The following is a 24,518-nucleotide window of genomic DNA, read 5'->3' as shown; positions in this document are numbered from 1 at the left end:
GTTTGCGTGTTTCGGGGTGTCGTGTCCCGCCCCCCGCTTTACCCCGAGGAGCCTGCCCTCGAGCCACCTCTGCACCAGCTGTTGGCTGAAGTTCTGCTGGCAAAGCGGTGCTGGTGACAGCGGTGCAGGGCTCCCTTCCGCTTGGAAACCAGGCTACAAAGGGGCCCTGCGAGCATCTGCCGAAACACGCCTGAGTGACGGTTAGTACTGGTAGGGACAAGAACTACAGCATATTAATGTTATGGTGATACAAATTGGTCTTTTGACTGTGTGCTCAGAACATGGTATTACTAGCAGTAACAAAGCATTGACTACGCTGTGTCAAAAAAACTCCAGTTCCTAGATTAGACCACCACTTTCTGAAGTCATACAGATGTAAAATCAAATTTTACCTAGTGCCTACCTGAATGCCTACCTGAAATTAGCCTCACTGGGCTGCACTCTGCTTCTCTGAGTGGGCACTTTCCATCATGTCTGACCAAAATACCATTTTACACTTTGGGAAATGCAATCCAATGAATGCGCAGGGTGTACTAAACAGGCAGCAGCTCATACATTGGAACATTAAGGTCTAAGAAATGACTTTGCCAGGCCCTTTTTAGATGTTCCCCTACCTTACACAGTAGCATCTACATTGCTACTGCACATTGCTGACAGCTGTGGCTATCTTTGAAAGAAAAAAAAAACAAACTGCAACTAAGCCAGAAGAACAAAACACAACAACCCTCATTCCCCAACATCCTCTTCCCTCTCTCTTTCCTCAGAATCACAAGCTACGTTACTAGGTGCTCCTTTGTCTTACTTGTGGCTTCCTGTAGAGAAGCTTGACCTCACAAAAAAACATGCAGAGGGGAGCGATGGATGCCTGTTCCTTCCTTGTTCTGGTTACAATTGCCGCTGGGGCTGTTTGTGGGGTTTTTTTCTACCACTCTTGAGCATACACAGTTATCAGTGAAAACTGGGGCAGACAGTGATGACGTCATTCTAATAAAGTGTGTTTTGTTGTTGGTTTGGGTTTTTTCCCTTTCCTTGGACTGCATCGATCATAACTGCCATTTAAAAAGGTAAGTAAGTAATAGAAGCTTTAATACATGCTCATCATCTTTGTAAACTTGTAAGACTGAAACAGATGGGGTTGTTAGTATGTACCCATAGCATTAGGAACTGTGGTATAATGATGTGACCCATCTTTTCAATCCAACACCATAGTTCCTATCTCATTGTGTACTTGGAGGCTGCTACACTTTACAGTATTGCATGCATCAGTCACAGTTGTCTGATAGCAACGGGATAAAGCCATTGTGATTTCTTACTGGTTTTGGTTGTTACATGAACCGTAGGCTCAAGACAAAGTAGAAGTCTAATAATATTAGAAAAACAGCTTTAACAGAGTAAGTTGATAGGCGATGAGATTTCATCACGTAAAGGCATGGAAGTTACTAGTTTACAAAGACAGAAATGTGTCTGAAAGTGTTAGCATGTGCTGACGGTTTTGAAATTGTTACAGTAAGCAGTAGCAGCCACTTGTTTCTGATTTCTTTCTCATTTGAAGATGGATCTTAAACAGAAAAATGCTTTAAGTATGCTCATAATATCTTATGGCTAACACTTGGTGCACAGTGGGAAAAGATGACTGCTGTAAGTACAACTGAAAAGACACTGCGTGCTTAATTTTGCTGGCAGGCTGACCACACCTACTGTTTGTGTTCAGGAACTGGAAAGCCCCTGCTTAAGAACCCTGTGCTCTTCTTTGGTAACTGAAAATCTATCAGTTCTGTGTACACTTATTATTTATTTGCTTTCTATGGGATGTCTAATGCTCACTAGAAGCAACATTGTAAGTAACAAGCTAAATGGGTGCTGCAGCCAGCTGGATAGCACACAACGAAGAATGGTTAGGCCAACAGGAGAATTTAGTGCAGAACATCTGCGCTTGCCTACTGACTGACAGCTGAGAAGGGTCTGTTGGTACAAAAAGTTGCTCTTGATATGGTTAAAAAATAAGTTATGTTTTGCTGCCTCTAAGAACCTGCATTGATATGGCTGACTGGAGAAAGGACCTGAGCTGTTCCATCTAATCCCTTGGAATGCTCCAGGGCTGAGGGCAAATATGTTAGGGGGCTGCAGAGGGTCAGGTGGGAAACTTGGTGAAAGTTTGACTTCAATCCTGATTTCTCCCAGATTACCCCAACTGCAAGCTCTTCTATATTTGGCAAAATGATTTGCTGTCAGGCCTGGGATTTTGGGTCACAACTGGCAGCTCAGAGTAAAAATATCATGACTGTTTAAGTGTTAGTGAGCAACAACAGAAATCCTTGAATGTGGCATGTCACTGCTGTGTTACTTCAGTGGACAATGTATGATAAGGGTGAAAGAATACTAGAATGGGGTTGTGGGAGACTTTTAAATACTTGGGCACTTCCTTCAGCAAAATTCTTACTACAGCAGTGTCTCTGGTTTTACTTCAAACTTTTACAGTCACCTTCAAGGGGATATGTGGTGCTCTAGCTGTTGTGGTAAGCAAAGGCTCAGGCTCTGCAACGCATCAGTCAGGGCACTGGTGCAACATAACGCTAACTGCCGTCGGCCGGCTGTCTGCCGGAGGCTGGGCCACAAGGTGTCCCTCGTGACAGAGCAGGGTAACAATCTTTTGCAAGCAGGAGAAAGAGAGAGAGACCATTTGGAGGAAGAGAAGCTGAGGAGGACATTCAATGTAATTTACAAAGAACCTGCAAATATGGAGTTCTCAGCAGGGAAAGTCCAAATTTCCTCTTGTTTTTCCCCTCAGTATTATCTGGACAGAGATGTAAGAATGATGGCTTCTTCAACATACATAGGGCTTTCCTACTTAACAAGGAGGTACTTCTCAATGGTATTTACTTGAAGAGCTGTGGACTATAGAATTGTGCCTGCACTAACCATTACTATGCAAAGTTATTGCACTTTACCACAGTGGATTTTTATTCTATCTGCTAATGTAACTTTACTTGTTGATTTAATATGCTCTTGGACAACCAGCTGTTACCAGTAGTAATTTCTCTGAGACTTCGTTATATGAGAATTAAATGATGCAAATAGGAAGTCATCAGCAGGAGAAACACAAACTGCTTATTCAAAACCAGATTCTCTTTTTTTTTTTGCTAAAATTGCTAAACAGGCAGCAGTCTTTGACAATTAAGTGGCACTCGAATTCCCACTATAGTAAAGCTGCATTAATGTTCTACAAGAGAGTGGAATATAAGGGCTGAGTTAAAGTAGAACTGTTCAGTCACTGAAAAATGTAAAATTTTGTAAGGCCTTTAACATTCTGAAGCACTAAAGTCCCATAAATATTCGACAGAAGACTTTCCACAAATCAGAGGTTCTGCCTGATTTTCAGTCAAGACTTGGAGCAGCTGGTTTCAGAGTTGAGAACAACTTGTTCTGCTTCCCTCTGCTAAGCCCCTGATTTCTTGGTTCCGTCTTTCTTCTACTTCTGGTGATTGTTTTGATGCTTTTGGCTATTGGGAAATACCTAGTTACAACAGCAAGACTCGCCCACCCCCAAATCCTGTAGGATGGTCCTAGTAACATATTCTGGGAGGCTGGAGCTTATAAGTCCAAATGATCCTGAAATAATCTTGAATGACATGCTGCCAAGCCTTTGTCATAAAAAGAAGTACAAGTCTGGTATATGAGTCGGGAGTCAAAGCTGAAACACAAGGACTATTAGCCAGCATTTCTGTGCACGACAGTTGCCATAAAATACCACATCTGTTGTTCATGATCTGTAAACTAGAGGGGAAAGAAGGCTTTGTTAAACTCTGCCAAGTGTCTTAATATCCTTAAGTAGAAGGTACTGTGCAAATGTAAGATATTAAACTAGAACTGGTTCACCTTCATTCCTAAAGGCTTACAATGGAGTATGTGTTTTGAAATCCTATGGAAGATGATCTTTGAGTACAGCTCAATAGCACAATCTGATCATCTATGTACACAATACACATTTATCAGTCATGAAGAGTTTGAATGTGTGAAGCTATTCACAAAAATTGACATTTTTTTCTCAGATTTAATGTAAAATCTTACCCGGCTGCTCCTTGGTCAGGTACTTTCAGGAAATCCAAGCTTTCTGGTTGCTGTGAAATCTTGCCTGATCCTCCTGACAGTTGCCGTGGTAAACTTGGTCGTGTCATATTTGTATACAGGTTTTTCTGATTGGCCCGTTGATTTCCTGAGGCATGGGGAAGTGGTACAAACTGGGGGGGATTTATTACTCCATTTTGCTGCTGACCTGGAAGTAAATAAAGTATGAATACCTCCAGTCCAAACTACTGCTCAATAAAGGTAACCTTTTCCTTGTGTTGATGGCTCAGCCGTCAGTGAGACTCTGCTATCAAGGAACTTGAAAACAAAATAATGTTGAAATCTTAAACTGTGATTTATACCCAGTTTCAGGTCTGCTGGCAGTCTATTTTGGGTTCATGTCTATATGGAGTTGTGCTCAAGTCTGAGGCATGTGCCTTGAATGTTACAAGCAAGAGGATTAGCCCTCGGCTGAATTCAACCTTACTAATGTTAGCTAGCATGTAACTACCACACCTCTATTTAAAATACTGCATAAAATTTTATCCAGGTAAAGGTTGATCTAAAGCTAGATAGAATTGCTGGGGGTCTCTTTAAAAAAGTTGAAACTCCATCCAACTCCCTAAATACTGGGTAGACTGCTTTTTAAGTTGCTATAAATATTTGTCTATTTTAACAAGCAAGGGTTTATTTCATGGGGTTTTTTTGTTTTAGTTTGGTTTTTTTTTTTAAGCCTTGCTGCTATTTTGATAGCTCAAAAGGAGTTTCTAGGCGATGACAAGGGTAAATGCCTTTAAATAACTGTGCCTCTAACTTGAATTTAAAACAAACCCACCCATGTCTTAGCTCCTTGCAGGATCAGGGCCTAAGAAGCTCAATTCCTTCATGCTTTACATTCCTAAAACCCCCACTGAATAAAATGGGAACTATGCTTGTATTAAAAATCAGATTGGTTAATGCTGTGGGTTATGGTCTCTCTTATGCTTATGCCTGTTGAAAATGTGCAGAATGAATAGCTGTGCAGAGAGGGGAACTCATAATCATGACACTTGGAAAAACCTTACTTTTATTCTGAACATAGACGTAACAGTCTGTTCAGTTACTGGACCATTGATTTCACAACAGATGTGAAAACAGCAGAATACATTTCAAATTATCAAGGACAATGGATGGAGAGAATTGCTTGTGACTTTCAAGGAGGAATGTGCCCAAATCACATAATTGCCTCAGACTCCTTGAAAGTCTGGACAATCTAATTGGAACTCTTTTGTAACAGCTGTCTTCAGTCTTATTTTTCCAGCTATAATTGGCTACTTTACAACAAACAAACAAACAAAATCGCCAAGACACATTATGGAATTGACTTGAGGTCTGTATGAAAGACTTCTACTCACCTTTTAAACACGATACCCTAATGCATAAGGGTCAACATAGCATTTATCTTCAGTGGTTACACTTATCCTGCCTGGACACTACAGTGTGATTTCACTGGTCCACGAACATCTAGTTCAACTCCACAGTTGAACATGTGGGAAATTGTGGGTCAATAGAATATTGTTATCTCCTCAGAATTCACAGGCTAAATTAATTTTTTCTCTCCAGGGCAGAGGCAAAACACCCTGATGACATCAATCCCATGCAGAAAATAACCTAGTGTCTTGCTGCACACAGAGACAGGTTCTTCTAATTAGTACTCTCTGTGGACACGTCTGTTCAGGAGCTGTCATGAGGACTCAGGGATATATGACCTCAAAAGGCCACACTGCAGATATGGGTATCCACTGGTGCCTCGGACTTGCATGCAAATCTATATCCAAACTACCTTACCTACATGAGGCAAGTTTGGGCTTGGTCTGCAGGCACAAGGCTTCTTCAACCAATGTTCTTTGTCTTTTTAAGGTAGCTATAAAATTGATGAAAGAGTTTTTGAAAATATTAGAACACTTTCCGTGATTTAACTCATTCCGTATGAATATTTACTACCTGTGTTTGCAGACAGGTAACTTTAAACTACTGTAATTTCCTTTAACTAGGATAATTTCCCACTTTACTACAAGCAGTTCTTGCAGATCACACAGTCTTAGATTGACTCATACAGCTACAAGGTTTTACTAGGACTGGTGTCCTCATTTCAGCTGCGATAGAGTTACTTTTCTTCCTCATAGTTGCGTAGTTATGTGTTTTGGATTTAGTATGACAATAATGTTGATAACGCACTGATGTTTCAGTTGGTGCTTAGCAGTGCCTACACCAGGCAAGGACTTTTCAGCTTCCAGTGCTCTGCCAGGGGCACAAGGATGTGGGGTGGGGGGGGGGGCCCCAGCCAGTACAGTTGACCCCAACTGGCCAAAGGGGTATTGCATACCATATGACATCATGCTCAGTATATAAACTGGGTGGGAGTTGGCTGGGGGCAGCTATCGTTGCTCAGGGCTGGGCTGGGCATGGGTCAGTGGGTGGTGAGCAATTGCACTGTCCATCACTTGTTTTGTAGTATATTTCTTTTTTATTATATTATTATTATTATTACTCCTCTGCTGTTTTATTGAACGGTCTTTATCTCAACCCATGGGTTTTACTTTTTTTTCCCCAATTATCCCCCCATCAGGGCACGGCAGGGAGAGCAAGCGAGCGGCTGTGTAGTGCTTAGTTGCCAGCTGGGGTTAAACCACAATAACTGGGAAGCATCTAGTTAATTTGGTGACCAAGACTGGTAGCACATACCCCCCCATCGGGGCCCGGCAGGGAGAGCAAGCGAGCGGCTGTGTAGTGCTTAGTTGCCAGCTGGGGTTAAACCACAATAACTGGGAAGCATCTAGTTAATTTGGTGACCAAGACTGGTAGCACACCCAACTTACTTACACCATTAGCATTGTGCTTCTCAACAAAGAGCAGCTGACTGAAAGAGAACCCTTTGTTAAAAAAAAATACTCTGGGAGTGTAAGTAAAAAAAAAAAAAAAACAGACCCCTTGGGAAATGTTGGGTCAATGGAATATTGTTCTCCTCTCTGAGTTCACAGGCTACATTAATGATATCTCTCAAGGGCAGAAGTGAAACACCCTAGTGACATCAATCCCATGCAGAAAAAGCCATGCTACTTACCGGCACAGCTGATACATCTCAGTATTCAGCATATACAAAAGTTGTTATGTAGCAGGGTAGGACAATGAGACATAAATTGCATTCTCGTGTTTATTGGTACTGAAAGCCATTTCATTGCAAAGCACTGTCTGTGGCTTGGTAAGTGTATAGCTTTTACACTAGAAAGGAAGGGGGAGAAGGCTATGGGGTTAGTTTTAGATTCAGTGTCTTATACTAGATGGCTGAACATGCCAGCAGCCATGACAACCAGGATATCTCTAATGGAATACCAGTTTAATTGTCTCCAGACTCCAGCAATACACTTCATAAAATGCCTACAATATATGTTTTGCAGACAGGATCTTTTAAGATGATTTTTAAACCTTTACTATGATTTTTTGATGGGTGAAATGTACTGGATGACAAAGAGTAAAGGCTAAGAGGACTTACCAGGAGGAGGTGGTGCGGCTCTCATAGGGTAAGTCTGACTTTGAGACCTGTTGGAATACCCTCTACTTTGGGTAAAGTTCTGTCTAGTAGGACCTAGAAGAAACCAGCAACATTTTGTTACCCTTTCACAACTACATTAATTGGGTAAGTCCTTCTGGCTGCCAGACTCCACTCTGTGATCAGAAAGAGACGATCTTCATGAATAATTAATCTGACCCCTACAGTGTTGGCCAAGTTGTGCTAAAGCTTTAGGTGCAAGAACGATGACTTGGGCATATTCTCCCTTTTGTGATCCAGTCCAGCCACAGGATATAAAGTAAAGCTGTCTCAAGACTACAATAAACAAGGCCCAAAAGACCGTTAGCTTTATGAACTTGTTTGTAAATCATGGATAGCTGGCACAGCAGTATTTTTGATTATACTGTGTCTGATCAGCAATTAGTATGAGAAAAAGGTAGGACGCAAAACCTGAGAGGCTGGTATACTTGCAGCTCAATCTTTGGTGATGCACAGAGGTTACCCTTCCTCATATCACAGCCTGTCCTTTCTTCATCAGCCAGACTGTACGAACTGCAGGAGCTCAGAGCAGAGTGAAAGACTCTTCCCCAAAATGCTTGGCTAATTGTGCCATTTGTACTATGTCACATGATTAAATGCCCTTATTTCTTTTGCCGCAGGGCAACGAATTTCAGACATTTCAGAAACAGTTGGTATATAGTGAAAGTAACAAAATTCCAGCATGACTGTAGAGCAGCATGGAATTCTGCTGTATCATTAGGATGTGTAACTTGGATCTTCTTTTAAATGTTAGAGAGACATAATAAAGAACAGGCTGAGGCTAGAGGCAAGCAAGGAGAGAAAGAATCAGCCATTCTTTAAATCTCTAAACTGTTCACTAATTTCTAAAAGAAATTCATACTTACGGGAATTCTTTGGTAGCCCTGGTCCAATGCTGATCTGCAGCACTTTATTACTTGGCTTGAGAATGGCTATATCTCCTTGGCCTTGCATAAATTGCACTTGTCGAGAACCAGCACTGCTCCAGGGCCCCCAACTCTCCTTTTTCAGCTTCATTTCAAGTCTAATATAAGCACACGAACAAAAAACCAGAAAGCATTTCTATGTCAAATCAGGACAATATCACTTGGCAGCAGATAACTTAGAAATATAAAACGCTTAGACTGAGAATCTGTATTCCCTGAGTGACTTAGGTGACATAGAACACCTAATGAAATATCTCTTCATGCTTTTTTAAATGTTGTTCTTAACTGATGTTTTAACTTTCCTGGTAGAGCTACTCAAAGGAAGCTGAAGATGCCCTGGAGAGGATGGAGAATACAGTGAGCTTTGAGGAAAAATGTGCAGAGGTCTGACCGAGAGATGTGTCCGCCATCAAACATCACTGCCTCTGCAGCAGACTCTACTGGAGCACAGTAGGGTGCTCCCTTTCTAAACATTCTTCTCTATATACCATTAGATATATATATACATTAGATGTGTATATATATGTATATACATTGGCACGTATATGCAATATAAGCTTTAGGAGTGGGCCTTGTGCATGTTTGGGGAGTAAACTCTTTTGCATACATATACTTTAATCTTTCCAATTTAAATTTTTTTCCACATGGGTGCACACACACATACATATTCTTTCCCAGTGTTTTCACACTATCCATCTGCTCTGAACTGTAATCAGATATGAGCTAAGGAAGTTATGGTTTGGTTTGGGCAAGCCCTCAGAAGTACAATACATTACACCTTACAAGAATAAAAAATTGACTCCTAGTACTGGCTTTGGATTGCCAGTATATTAGGAGTATACACTACAGGAATGTTCCATACATCAATTGTCCTCCTACACCTTTGCCAAATTAAAATCTCCTGTTACTTTTTATAATTCTTTAATTTTTTTTTAAGAAAACAAACATACAAATCCAAGGCCTGCTGTTGCTCATCTGCTTACCAGGCAGGAGTATTAACAAAAGCACATGTTTGTTGGGATAGTTTCCAGCATGTCCTTACCGCTAAAATGCACATCAAACATTCTGTAGCTTTTCAGCCTTGTTTCTAAAAAAATGTTCACAATATCATTTACTTATTGAGGCTCCTTTAGATTTATCCTCTCACCCTGCAGTCCTCTGTCCCCACAACAAACTTGAGAAAAAACCCCATAACTCACGTATTGCTAAATTTCAGAGGTAGTTTTCTTTGTGTTTTCTCTTCGTATCGTTTTGATAAGAGGCTTAAAAACTCAGTTTTGAAGACTGATTCGAGCAAACTATCATATTCCTGTTCATGTAGAATGAAAATGTCATCCTGCATTGTGCTAGAAAGAAACCAGAGCATATACCATTCAGATTAAAATTTCATCAGCAAATACAGCCAGCATTATAATGACATTAGCAGAGTACTCATGGTTAACTTTTAAAATCCTAAGGAAGTCCAAGCAACATTAATTATAGAGTCTTGCTTTCTGAGAACAGGTTTAGGTTTTTTTTCAGGCGTTGATAATGGAATATCTGAAATAATCCTTTTTGAGAGACAGGAATACTACTTAGTAATTTTATAGTAATTACTGTTATCAAAAGAACTCGTGCTATTAATGTTACAATTAAAGTCCATCCCTTCACTAATGGCAAAACTTGTGATTGGAGGTGAATTGGAAACCTGAAGGTTATTAAAGCAAGCCTGAAACCCAAAGCAAGCAAATTCAGAATGAAAGCTTTCAACTTCCCATTGGCTTCAGCTTGGACTGGTTTAGCACAGCATAAAAATCACACCACCCAAGTGCTAGCGAGTGTGGGAAAATATATGGCTGGGAGAAGAGACAGCACAGGACTTTTGACAGCTGTGCAGAGCTGAGAATCACTTAACCTTATCACAAAACACCTGCCACATCACCAGCTGACATTTCACAAAATGGAGTACAACCAATGAAGAAAGGAGCATTAGTTTAGTTAGATACTGTTAAGTATTCCTGGCAGAAAATGGTTGTTTAGTCCACCGCAGGGAGCCTGTAGCCAAAGCTTCTCTGCTCTTTTGTCAATGTTGTTGGTCAATCTGCTGCTGCTACTACTAAAATCAGAAAATACTGTTCTATAATAGCAATTTATTTCAATACATTAGATATCACCAAGTGAAAAAGGCACTCTAGGTTTGCATTTCTCTCTGCAGAAATGGACCTTTCAAATCCTGTTGGATTTAGAATTACCATTCATTACGAGTTTTCACCCTTTTTTTCAAAAAAACAGTACATCTAACTCAGAGGTGTGAATGTCTGCATTGCAGTGGTTAAGGCTGTGGAAAACCAGGCAGCTGGCTTTGGGAGCCAGGTGAAGGGCAAGCTGAAGTTACATACTTATCACTAAGAAACAGCTTCTTTCAATGGTTTGCAGAGCAATACATGACACAAAGAAGGTGCTGATATCTCACCTAAATATATGTATGTATTGCTTCAACATTCCAGAGTAACTCCAAAAGTAAATCAATTATATAGCACATAAGAAACTCAAAGAACATTCAGCTCAGAGAGAAAAAGCCTCCACCTTCTATCAGAGACAAAATTAAGTCTATTTGCCCTCATCACTGTTCCCTGATCCTAATTACCTAGCCATCAACAGCTTTCCACTTTGAGCATGCTCCTCCCTTTTTCTCTCCCAGCTGGTTTGTCCAATTGCTGACTCTACAAATCTGAAAGGGGGGAGCAGTCCTAGCTTTCTGACCCTCACTCTTCATCTGGCTACTGAAGGCTATGACTCCCTCCACAGACTGCGAGTACCTTTTTATGCAGAATTAAAAATAGCTTCATAATAGTGCTGATGCAGGTGCTCTTGACTGTCAGGTATGCAAATACAGTTCTAGCCCACTTGAGACATTAGGTAAAGGGGGAGTTGGCTGGGGGCAGCTATCGTTGCTCGGGGCTGGGCTGGGCATGGGTCAGTGGGTGGTGAGCAATTGCACTGTCCATCACTTGTTTTGTAGTATATTTCTTTTTTATTATATTATTATTATTATTACTCCTCTGCTGTTTTATTGAACGGTCTTTATCTCAACCCATGGGTTTTACTTTTTTTTTCCCCAATTATCCCCCCATCAGGGCACGGCAGGGAGAGCAAGCGAGCGGCTGTGTAGTGCTTAGTTGCCAGCTGGGGTTAAACCACAATAACTGGGAAGCATCTAGTTAATTTGGTGACCAAGACTGGTAGCACACCCAACTTACTTACACCATTAGCATTGTGCTTCTCAACAAAGAGCAGCTGACTGAAAGAGAACCCTTTGTTAAAAAAAAATACTCTGGGAGTGTAAGTAAAAAAAAAAAAAAACAGACCACTTGGGAAATGTTGGGTCAATGGAATATTGTTCTCCTCTCTGAGTTCACAGGCTACATTAATGATATCTCTCAAGGGCAGAAGTGAAACACCCTAGTGACATCAATCCCATGCAGAAAAAGCCATGCTACTTACCGGCACAGCTGATACATCTCAGTATTCAGCATATACAAAAGTTGTTATGTAGCAGGGTAGGACAATGAGACATAAATTGCATTCTCGTGTTTATTGGTACTGAAAGCCATTTCATTGCAAAGCACTGTCTGTGGCTTGGTAAGTGTATAGCTTTTACACTAGAAAGGAAAGGGGAGAAGGCTATGGGGTTAGTTTTAGATTCAGTGTCTTATACTAGATGGCTGAACATGCCAGCAGCCATGACAACCAGGATATCTCTAATGGAATACCAGTTTAATTGTCTCCAGACTCCAGCAATACACTTCATAAAATGCCTACAATATATGTTTTGCAGACAGGATCTTTTAAAATGATTTTAAACCTTTACTATGATTTTTTGATGGGTGAAATGTACTGGATGACAAAGAGTAAAGGCTAAGAGGACTTACCAGGAGGAGGTGGTGCGGCTCTCATAGGGTAAGTCTGACTTTGAGACCTGTTGGAATACCCTCTACTTTGGGTAAAGTTCTGTCTAGTAGGACCTAGAAGAAACCAGCAACATTTTGTTACCCTTTCACAACTACATTAATTGGGTAAGTCCTTCTGGCTGCCAGACTCCACTCTGTGATCAGAAAGAGACGATCTTCATGAATAATTAATCTGACCCCTACAGTGTTGGCCAAGTTGTGCTAAAGCTTTAGGTGCAAGAACGATGACTTGGGCATATTCTCCCTTTTGTGATCCAGTCCAGCCACAGGATATAAAGTAAAGCTGTCTCAAGACTACAATAAACAAGGCCCAAAAGACCGTTAGCTTTATGAACTTGTTTGTAAATCATGGATAGCTGGCACAGCAGTATTTTTGATTATACTGTGTCTGATCAGCAATTAGTATGAGAAAAAGGTAGGACGCAAAACCTGAGAGGCTGGTATACTTGCAGCTCAATCTTTGGTGATGCACAGAGGTTACCCTTCCTCATATCACAGCCTGTCCTTTCTTCATCAGCCAGACTGTACGAACTGCAGGAGCTCAGAGCAGAGTGAAAGACTCTTCCCCAAAATGCTTGGCTAATTGTGCCATTTGTACTATGTCACATGATTAAATGCCCTTATTTCTTTTGCCGCAGGGCAACGAATTTCAGACATTTCAGAAACAGTTGGTATATAGTGAAAGTAACAAAATTCCAGCATGACTGTAGAGCAGCATGGAATTCTGCTGTATCATTAGGATGTGTAACTTGGATCTTCTTTTAAATGTTAGAGAGACATAATAAAGAACAGGCTGAGGCTAGAGGCAAGCAAGGAGAGAAAGAATCAGCCATTCTTTAAATCTCTAAACTGTTCACTAATTTCTAAAAGAAATTCATACTTACGGGAATTCTTTGGTAGCCCTGGTCCAATGCTGATCTGCAGCACTTTATTACTTGGCTTGAGAATGGCTATATCTCCTTGGCCTTGCATAAATTGCACTTGTCGAGAACCAGCACTGCTCCAGGGCCCCCAACTCTCCTTTTTCAGCTTCATTTCAAGTCTAATATAAGCACACGAACAAAAAACCAGAAAGCATTTCTATGTCAAATCAGGACAATATCACTTGGCAGCAGATAACTTAGAAATATAAAACGCTTAGACTGAGAATCTGTATTCCCTGAGTGACTTAGGTGACATAGAACACCTAATGAAATATCTCTTCATGCTTTTTTAAATGTTGTTCTTAACTGATGTTTTAACTTTCCTGGTAGAGCTACTCAAAGGAAGCTGAAGATGCCCTGGAGAGGATGGAGAATACAGTGAGCTTTGAGGAAAAATGTGCAGAGGTCTGACCGAGAGATGTGTCCGCCATCAAACATCACTGCCTCTGCAGCAGACTCTACTGGAGCACAGTAGGGTGCTCCCTTTCTAAACATTCTTCTCTATATACCATTAGATATATATATACATTAGATGTGTATATATATGTATATACATTGGCACGTATATGCAATATAAGCTTTAGGAGTGGGCCTTGTGCATGTTTGGGGAGTAAACTCTTTTGCATACATATACTTTAATCTTTCCAATTTAAATTTTTTTCCACATGGGTGCACACACACATACATATTCTTTCCCAGTGTTTTCACACTATCCATCTGCTCTGAACTGTAATCAGATATGAGCTAAGGAAGTTATGGTTTGGTTTGGGCAAGCCCTCAGAAGTACAATACATTACACCTTACAAGAATAAAAAATTGACTCCTAGTACTGGCTTTGGATTGCCAGTATATTAGGAGTATACACTACAGGAATGTTCCATACATCAATTGTCCTCCTACACCTTTGCCAAATTAAAATCTCCTGTTACTTTTTATAATTCTTTAATTTTTTTTTAAGAAAACAAACATACAAATCCAAGGCCTGCTGTTGCTCATCTGCTTACCAGGCAGGAGTATTAACAAAAGCACATGTTTGTTGGGATAGTTTCCAGCATGTCCTTACTGCTAAAATGCACATCAAACATTCTGTAGCTTTTCAGCCTTGTTTCTAAAAAAATGTTCACAATATCATTTACTTATTGAGGCTCCTTTAGATTTATCCTCTCACCCTGCAGTCCTCTGTCCCCACAACAAACTTGAGAAAAAACCCCATAACTCACGTATTGCTAAATTTCAGAGGTAGTTTTCTTTGTGTTTTCTCTTCGTATCGTTTTGATAAGAGGCTTAAAAACTCAGTTTTGAAGACTGATTCGAGCAAACTATCATATTCCTGTTCATGTAGAATGAAAATGTCATCCTGCATTGTGCTAGAAAGAAACCAGAGCATATACCATTCAGATTAAAATTTCATCAGCAAATACAGCCAGCATTATAATGACATTAGCAGAGTACTCATGGTTAACTTTTAAAATCCTAAGGAAGTCCAAGCAACATTAATTATAGAGTCTTGCTTTCTGAGAACAGGTTTAGGTTTTTTTTCAGGCGTTGATAATGGAATATCTGAAATAATCCTTTTTGAGAGACAGGAATACTACTTAGTAATTTTATAGTAATTACTGTTATCAAAAGAACTCGTGCTATTAATGTTACAATTAAAGTCCATCCCTTCACTAATGGCAAAACTTGTGATTGGAGGTGAATTGGAAACCTGAAGGTTATTAAAGCAAGCCTGAAACCCAAAGCAAGCAAATTCAGAATGAAAGCTTTCAACTTCCCATTGGCTTCAGCTTGGACTGGTTTAGCACAGCATAAAAATCACACCACCCAAGTGCTAGCGAGTGTGGGAAAATATATGGCTGGGAGAAGAGACAGCACAGGACTTTTGACAGCTGTGCAGAGCTGAGAATCACTTAACCTTATCACAAAACAACTGCCACATCACCAGCTGACATTTCACAAAATGGAGTACAACCAATGAAGAAAGGAGCTTTAGTTTAGTTAGATACTGTTAAGTATTCCTGGCAGAAAATGGTTGTTTAGTCCACCGCAGGGAGCCTGTAGCCAAAGCTTCTCTGCTCTTTTGTCAATGTTGTTGGTCAATCTGCTGCTGCTACTACTAAAATCAGAAAATACTGTTCTATAATAGCAATTTATTTCAATACATTAGATATCACCAAGTGAAAAAGGCACTCTAGGTTTGCATTTCTCTCTGCAGAAATGGACCTTTCAAATCCTGTTGGATTTAGAATTACCATTCATTACGAGTTTTCACCCTTTTTTTCAAAAAAACAGTACATCTAACTCAGAGGTGTGAATGTCTGCATTGCAGTGGTTAAGGCTGTGGAAAACCAGGCAGCTGGCTTTGGGAGCCAGGTGAAGGGCAAGCTGAAGTTACATACTTATCACTAAGAAACAGCTTCTTTCAATGGTTTGCAGAGCAATACATGACACAAAGAAGGTGCTGATATCTCACCTAAATATATGTATGTATTGCTTCAACATTCCAGAGTAACTCCAAAAGTAAATCAATTATATAGCACATAAGAAACTCAAAGAACATTCAGCTCAGAGAGAAAAAGCCTCCACCTTCTATCAGAGACAAAATTAAGTCTATTTGCCCTCATCACTGTTCCCTGATCCTAATTACCTAGCCATCAACAGCTTTCCATTTGAGCATGCTCCTCCCTTTTTCTCTCCCAGCTGGTTTGTCCAATTGCTGACTCTACAAATCTGAAAGGGGGGAGCAGTCCTAGCTTTCTGACCCTCACTCTTCATCTGGCTACTGAAGGCTATGACTCCCTCCACAGACTGCGAGTACCTTTTTATGCAGAATTAAAAATAGCTTCATAATAGTGCTGATGCAGGTGCTCTTGACTGTCAGGTATGCAAATACAGTTCTAGCCCACTTGAGACATTAGGTAAAGGATGAGTTGTATTGCTGCCTGTTTTTCTAAAAGTCTACCTACCGCCTATGCATTCCATAATCTTTCAAATTCTGAAATCTTTCCCATAGTTTGAAAAAGGATGTATGAACCTACAAACATTGCTAATTCAAAATAGCAATAAGAAATCTCTAAAAACAGAGTAAGAGCATGACCTCCTTTCCTATCATCAAGCAAAATCTAGAGCCTCAGCAAGGTTCTGAACGAGATGTGTAAGAAAAGCCCAAGACCTACAGTAAATATATCCAGTCAGTGGTTCTATTTTTGCTGATTTGGCAAAGAGTCTGACTTCACAATACTGTTAGGATGTCCTGTGTCACTCCTTATCAGATGAACCATAAAGCTCAGTTATTCATTGTTACTAAAAGTGCAAGAACATTTCCGTGAGAGTATGGGCTATCTTTCCAAGTACCCTAAACAAACTCCAAGTTGGGTATTTGCACTTTAAATTGTAACCCCTTTAGTAATTTAAATTGTTATGTAGTGTTAATTGCTGTTAATATGTCAGTAGTGCTGATTACCTTTATGGTGTATAAGTATCTATACAAGCTTACATGAATATATTGCACATGGGTTTCTTGAGATACTGCTTAGATAGCAATGCAATCCTCTCTCCCCCTTTCATTTAAAATGTATTTAATTTTGTATTGATTTAGTTAAAAATTAATATTGCATGAAAAATAGAACAAATAAGAATTGAAACTTGTAAAACTTTGAGGCTGCAATACACAATAGAGCTAAATCCATTCTGGATAAGCTCATGGAGAATGTTATTGCAATTATTTTGTTCAAAAACAATCAATTATCTTAAAGGTGTAGAAAATTTAGAATACAGGGACAACAAACTGGAGTTTTGAAAACACATGAGAGAATGTGAGTTATGGCTGACACAATTTTTGCTTTGAGCCTGATATATGAAAAACTGTTTTGGGTTTTTTTTGTTGGTTCCACACACCCCCACCCCCACCCCCACCCCAAATACATAGGAGGTAATACATAGCGCTAACCCTTGTTGCTGAGACAAGATTATCTCAGATTTAAGAGAAGCATTACCTTTTACAGGCTCTGCAGCCAGAGCACTCTATTACTACTAAGCTGTTTCAATACAGAGTTAAGCGATCCCTTGATTAAGACCCATTTTGAATTCGGGACGTACATACATGCTAAGAGGGAAAAGCCCTCTTTCCACCATAGGTTTTTTAGGGTTTGGTTTTGGAGGAATACCTGGACAGGTTGATAGCTTGTAATTCTGAATCTATTTTTAGCATATACAAACCCCAGTGGTTTTTATAACAAAATAAAATCAATAAGCTAAGTTCAAAACATTATAAGACACAATGTAACATATATATTTCCTCCGAACTAAGCACATTTGGTTTTGCTTCAGAAGGTTCTGTGGAACTGCTATTTACATGTGAGAGGAGTGTAGCAGCTTCCGCTAACTTGGCAGGCAGCCATCCTTTTAGCTGACTCAATGTGACTATGCCTTTGGAATGCTACAGGCCCAATTCAAGCGTCTGGCTGCAATCTGTTCAAGGTTTGCACAGCACACAGTCCAAACTTGGAGCACTAAAGAGACAGGTTCCACTCTCATCTTTAACCTAGATCTACTACAGTTATTTTGTTGCAACTTTCATTACAAAGGTGAATGATAAATAAGCCACAGGTTTTGAAAATGGTACTGTGAGCAGACACATCTTGCAGACCTTTCCCTAATCTTGAAATGGCTGTGAAGAATTCTGAAAAAATGTGAAATCTGCTGGTGTTAAGTACAGGATAATGTCTGTGAGAAGATTTCTGTCTATGCTAATGGGAATGTTTTATAAGCATATACTAAAAAACCCTTTGCAGTAGCTATCGATACACAGTACTCAAGTGTAGACTTGTATTCCATTAAAATAGTAATTTATTTCAGTATTTAAAGTACACTTGTCTCCTTGGATCGGTATTCTTCTGTATTAAATTACACTCATCTACCAGCTCTGATAAACTGCAATAACAAATGCAGAGGTATCCAGAGACTTCGTTCACTCATCTTCAAGGGGATGAAATGATACAGGCAAGAATCCGCTGGTCTCATGGGCAGTATATTCCTGTTTCTTGCTCACCTAACTAACTGGGTTTCTGAGCTCTGTGTGGACACCTTGGATATTTCCTGCAATCTGGGACTGGCCTGACATTGAGTGAACAGAAGCCATGTGAAATCCAACTAGAAATGAAGGGTTTGGTAGCTCACCAGAGAGACAACGCCCCTTTAGGAAGCAGTGGACATGTACAAGGTGTACTTCTATAAGTAACAATTATTTCTGAGATATTAGCTTGAGCCAAAACTTACAAGAACCTGCTTATGAATATATACCTCACAAAATACATGTTGGGGGACACACCAGGTAGGTAAGACCCAGTGTAAGTAAGTGAAACATTTTAACAACTAGTCAGAAAATGTTTGCGTGTTGGCTACAAACATAAACGTTCTACTGTTGTAACACACTTTCTAGGGCTGGGAACGAAAATAAAGCTTCAGCTTGCTTTGTTCACAGGATTAAATTAATACAGCTTAAAAAAAATTCACCCTTCATCAATCAACTTACTTTGCCATCCTACACAAATTCGTCTGTCAATGGAAAGATATTTTCCAAGTACTGACCTTAGAGAAACAGAAAGAATTCTCTCCACTTCCATCCTTCGCTTTAAGACTTCCTTCACTTGGCCTTTCTCTGGACCCTGCTTTATCTTTTCACGCCCAATCAGGTATATGCACTTTGGAGTGAGGACAAGATCTCGCTTCACGCTCTGAAACACAAAATTGTTTGAAAATACACAGCTATATGGAGATCAAAGCACTAATGCTGTGCTGCTGTTCCAAAGAGACATAATGAACTATGATTTGGGGCAATACTGTTCATCTTTGGTTCAAATGAAAAAAATACTGATGTGATTAGTCATACAACCTCAGAGTCAGATTGCACAGGACAGGAAAGTAGCTTTGTTCCCCATTTCCTAACTAATGTAGCTTTCTGCCCAGCAAGGCCTTCATCCTGGGACAATGGTAATGTTCTGATCAGAAGTGTGCAACTGCTTCCCTATGTGTCTTTTACGTCAGATGCTTTTTTTAAGCTGGTATCCTAGATGGTGTAACACTAACATGGTGGAGTTTCTGTTAAAAGATGGCTAAAGACATCTGTAACTCCCTAGCAGAACTAATCGTTAGTGGATGTTGCTCTTAAACCTACCTTAAACCGTCGATCATACTTCATTACGGTGTCTGCAAAATCAATCTTCTCCCGTTTGCCCACAAACTGGCGTAGCTCTGGATGGTCCTCCATACCTATGTAATCTCCCACAAAATTCCTGTTAATGCTGTTCCGTCTTCTCTCTTTCTTGTTCAGCAATAGATCTGATGCTTAAATACCAAAAAAGAATGTTGATTAATGGTATTTACTAGATTTTCTAAACTCACAATCTGAAAGAGCTATTTCAAGCAGAACTTTTGGGGAAGAAATGATAACCAAATTGTTTAGAATACAGAAAAAACAGTGAAGCACTGCTACTAATCCTTTGTATAAGGATCCATGTGATTGTTAAATCCATTCCTAATGGAATACACTGACGGCAAGCTCAGGAGTTCTGACTAATTGGGAGTACTTCTAGAACTAAGGAATTTCTCACTCATTGCTAGAAATTAAAGATTAACTCTTCCAAACTCAGAATGTTGATTCACATAATTCAGGTCATGCATGCAACTAAGCATTAGAGTGGGATGCTTTTGCTTTTTTACGTCCCCTGGAACATCCCTGATCTCTGTCCTACTCAGTCTGGCTTTGTTTTGAGAGTGAAACACTGGGTAGTCCAAGAAATCCATGCAATGAAAAGCAGCCATCCTCATCAGTGGTATCTTAGGGGTCCAACAATTTGCAGTCATTCCTAGACTGTCATCTGCAATGCAATGCTTTGCTCTATAGAGGAGAGGTTTCCTTCACCTCTTGTGGCACTCCTTCTGTTCTTGGAACCATCTGTGAAATATCTGTCATCAGAAGTTATGACCTACCTTCTTCTCTCATCTGTACATATTTTTTCCTGGCCACATACTTCCTCCATGCCTTCTGGATGGCCCTGGCATACCCATCATACTTCCTTTCTCTCATTTCTTCTAATAAAAATAGCTGTACAAAGAGACAGTAGGGTGGGTCAAACATTTTACATGAAAAGTTCAAGAAAAAGCCATATTTTACTTTCAACAACTTTCCAGTGCATTTCACTCTAGAGCCAAGCTGGTTCCTCTATCACAACTATGGGATCTGAGATCAGAATGTTAAGGTAACCTTTTCTGGAAGAAATCTCTGATGCTTCAGTGGTTCTGGCTTTTACCAGTCTACCCATCAATCTTGATACCCAGTGATGAAGAAAGAGGAATATGGATTCTCCTTGAAATATTCTACTAGTGCAAGTCAAGGTTCTCCACTGGGCACCCACCCAGCCTCCATCTTCACATTCTCCAAAATTCACACTTCTCTTGTCAGAATGTTACCGTGTGGATCTGTGCAATGTGTAACACCACGCACTGTATTCACATGCAACTTTCTTTCCTGTTTGAATTTCATGCTCTCATGTCCATTGGTTCCATTCTTTCCCAGCAGTGAAATCTGTCAGCTGGCTACAGGATTTACAGCTATGATCTTGGATTTCAGTATGACATAGCAAGATTTTAGGGTCTAAAATGTTGTCAGAATTCAAGAGGATATGCTGAGTTATCAAAGCAGAAATGGAAGGTGCATCCCCCTTTTAAGAATTTCCCAGGTCCCACTAAAATAGATATAAATGTAATGCATTAGAACTTCATAATTATTGTAGGATACAGCATATTTCACTACAGCCCTTTACATACTTTACATTTAGTTAAGTGTTTTCTTGTCTCATCAGAAGCACAAGCACTTGGCTAACAATTACAGTACTAAATCAGTCCACTGACGTGACTGTTGCTTACTATTTCCCTCTACTATGTGTTAAGTATTCATAAAGACTTTTCTTCTAGCTTTCAGAAGAGATAAAATCAGTAAAAACAGGTATATCAAGAAGCAAACGTGGGCTTTAGGATCCTTTTCTTAATTTTCTGCCCTAAACCATGCAAATGTAGAAAAACACTGTTGTTCATATTAATCTTAAAAAGGAAACTTGATCTAGTGCAAACCATTTCCGCAGAACCTCACTTGCTCTTGTACATAGTTATTTATTCAGGTGTTTGATGGAAATGTAAATAATGAAGCCTCCTTTCTGCCACCCATAAAACCTTATTTCACAGTTGGCAACTCTCCATCTACAGCAAACTTATTTAAAAAAAAAAAAAAAAATCTCTTCACAAACACACAAGCACTAGATAGGGTTTCAGCGCACAGGCACAAGTGTTCCTGCTGCAAAAGCTTTCTCAGTTTCAGCAGGGGCATGATCAAACCCTTGTGAAATTCAGGTTACGGTAACAATACTGATGTCATCTCTCATGAACACTCACCATTTAGTTCTGCAACAATAATGCTAATTGCAATGCAAAATAGTCTATCACCTGCACTTGAAGGTCACAATTAAGGAATTTCAATGAAAACATTAAGGTTAAACGGTTCATAAGTTATAAAATAAAAATGCTGCATAAATTCTTTCCTAAAATACATATTATAAAGCCTCTCGTCATACTCCTGAGCAAATAAAGTATTTTTTCATCATATTAACCACCACAGGTGCTCTCTTTGGTAGTAGAAAGAAAAATTTTCATTTACCATCTAAAAGATTATTTTTCTCAAAAGGAATATAATCCTAGCCAATACTTCAATAATATGATATATTGTCTTTGATACTAAAAGATAATAAATCAAGCTTTAGAATATTCAGCTCATAGAAAATTTTTCAACTTAAAATGAAAAAGGCCCAGACTATTTTTAGTACTTGTTTTGAAAATATATTTTATGGTTTTTTAAAAAAATATTTTTTTAAAGAAAACTTAATACAGTAATTGAAAGCATCAATTTAAAATAAAATCAAATTGCAACCCTAAAAAGTTTTACTATTTCAAGTCAACCTCATGTTGTCTTAATCTGCAGAACTGCCCTTCAGTAGAACTCACAGACAGGCCATTAAATGGCATATACATGCAACCAGGAATTAGTATTACAAAAATGCATTAGAATGCAATAGAAGATGCATCCATTGGAAAACAATTTCTTCCACTTGGAAACAACCTAGCAGCGTATGATGCTGGAGTAAAGAATATTAACGTTTTGGCCACTTCAGAGTGAAAGGCAACTAGATCCATCAATCCTATGTGAGCGCTTGGCTACTAAGCAGAAGATGGACACCAGCAAATGATTTAATTTTTGTCTTTGAAAAAAAAAATACCCCAAGGATAAGACCCACCCCATTTGTGAAGATATGGCTGCTGAAAATCTGTGCAAACATAAGAAGCAAACATACCAAGCTTAAGGTATTTCAGCAGCCAGGAAAGGAAGATCATTCCTTATATGATTTATTACACAAAACTGAAAACAAAAATACTTTAAATTTTGGATTGATTTATCCATAAAGTAGCATAACATCAAGAAAACAGCCATCACACAAATTATTTTAATTTTGTTCCTTAACTTTTTATCTCCCAAACTGAGATTGTATTTGGTTTGTATTAACTGCAGCAAATGGCATGGATGCAACATCATTTCACAGTGAAACCAAGAAAATCAGGTTTGCTACACTGTAGGATAATGAACACAGGAGCAGAAGATGTTGCTTAAATTACTAATTCTGGTCCCTTGTAATTATAAGCAACTAAGCTGTCTGTATTAATTCAAATAGATACTTGACCAGCATGCACACTCACCACCACCCTATAATAAATTTGAGGTCAGTAAAGTACTAAAAGTCACAACTGTAATGTCAACAATAAAAGACATCAAAGACACCCACTAATGTCCAAGGCTATCGCAGCGACTATGTAAAACACAACTCCCCAGTAATCTTAGGAAATAAATCATGGCCCTGTGCTACAGAGGAAGGCAGATGAAGCTTACACTTCCCCATAATTGGCTAGCTACGGTGTTACTTGCAATTACTAAAGTAGGACTAATCCTATACTAGAATTCCCTGCTCTGCCAACATGCACCTAAGTATTCTAGTAACCTTCATCTTGAACACTATATGCTTTATTATATAAACACGTCTCTCGGATGGCAGGAACGTAAAGTCCCATTATTCCTGAGTAGAGGTGGTACTATCTTACCCTTTTTAAGAATAATAGAAACAACACAATTTCTATGATGACTTGGAAAAGTATCATCTTTTTCCCTTTAACAGAGATGACTTCCCATGTGATTGGGTGCAGCAGTATCATTGCCTGAATTACTGTTGCTCCGCAGAGCAAAGAATATGTTTCTGGAAAAGAAAATGATAGCAATAGAAGTGTTCTGCTTTTATTTTGACATGTAACTTCAGGCAAAGCACCAAGAAACCACCTAAAGCTCAACTGCCAGGTATGCTATACAAACTAAGCCCAATTGCTTCTGATAAACGAGGAATACATGATGGTGACCAGGGCATATTTTTTTCCTTGACAACTTTCATGAATAGCAATGCAAGAAAACTTTTTTCCAACAGATTTTGTGCAGTTTAGCAGCCACAGGATAAAACCAGCCTTATGATGCCTCCGTAATGTTCTCTTTGAATGGGATTTCAAGTTGCAATCATTCTGGAACATGGATTTAATGAATGATGAGTAACATATCCTTACTATAACTGGGGGCTATTCTACCTTCATCAGTAGTTCCTGTACTCGGAAGAGGACCGATTTTCTTGGGCTAATGGTCACAGATATGTTTTCATACCATTATATGCCTTCATATGACAGATTCTCTGATGGAATGTCACCATGTGCATCCTGACACCAAAGCATCTTTATATCTCGTTTCCTCTTCTTGATGCATTTAACGGTCCTTGTATTAGTGTCAAAATCATGCAGGGTCCTTACATACTGTGCCTGTTATACAAGAGCCTAGAATCCCTGTACAACTTCAAGGCACCTGTGACAGACCTGTCCAGTTTGACTTATATTCTTATGCATCTTCCACCTTAGCGGATACCTTGCTCAA

The 24,518-nt window shown here is 39.4% G+C and overlaps 1 protein-coding gene across 1 annotated transcript in view; it reads right to left on the bottom strand.

Annotated features, from left to right (window-relative positions):
- The window catches only part of MYO1E (myosin IE), a 91,825-nt gene that overhangs the window by 4,894 nt on the left and 62,413 nt on the right, over nt 1–24,518 (bottom strand). The window contains exons 20-26 of the mRNA XM_009643835.1: nt 20,444–20,558; nt 19,629–19,798; nt 19,043–19,188; nt 14,674–14,820; nt 13,415–13,572; nt 12,492–12,584; nt 4,069–4,273 (exon numbers count right to left, since the gene is read on the bottom strand). Of these exons, the coding sequence (XP_009642130.1) occupies nt 4,069–4,273; nt 12,492–12,584; nt 13,415–13,572; nt 14,674–14,820; nt 19,043–19,188; nt 19,629–19,798; nt 20,444–20,558 (1,034 nt within the window). The remainder of the gene's footprint in view (nt 1–4,068; nt 4,274–12,491; nt 12,585–13,414; nt 13,573–14,673; nt 14,821–19,042; nt 19,189–19,628; nt 19,799–20,443; nt 20,559–24,518) is intronic.

This window comes from Egretta garzetta, unplaced genomic scaffold (assembly GCF_000687185.1).
Source record: "Egretta garzetta isolate BGI_Z169 unplaced genomic scaffold, ASM68718v1 scaffold287, whole genome shotgun sequence".
Lineage (NCBI taxonomy): Eukaryota > Metazoa > Chordata > Aves > Pelecaniformes > Ardeidae > Egretta > Egretta garzetta.
This window is presented reverse-complemented; position numbering and strand designations above follow the sequence as displayed.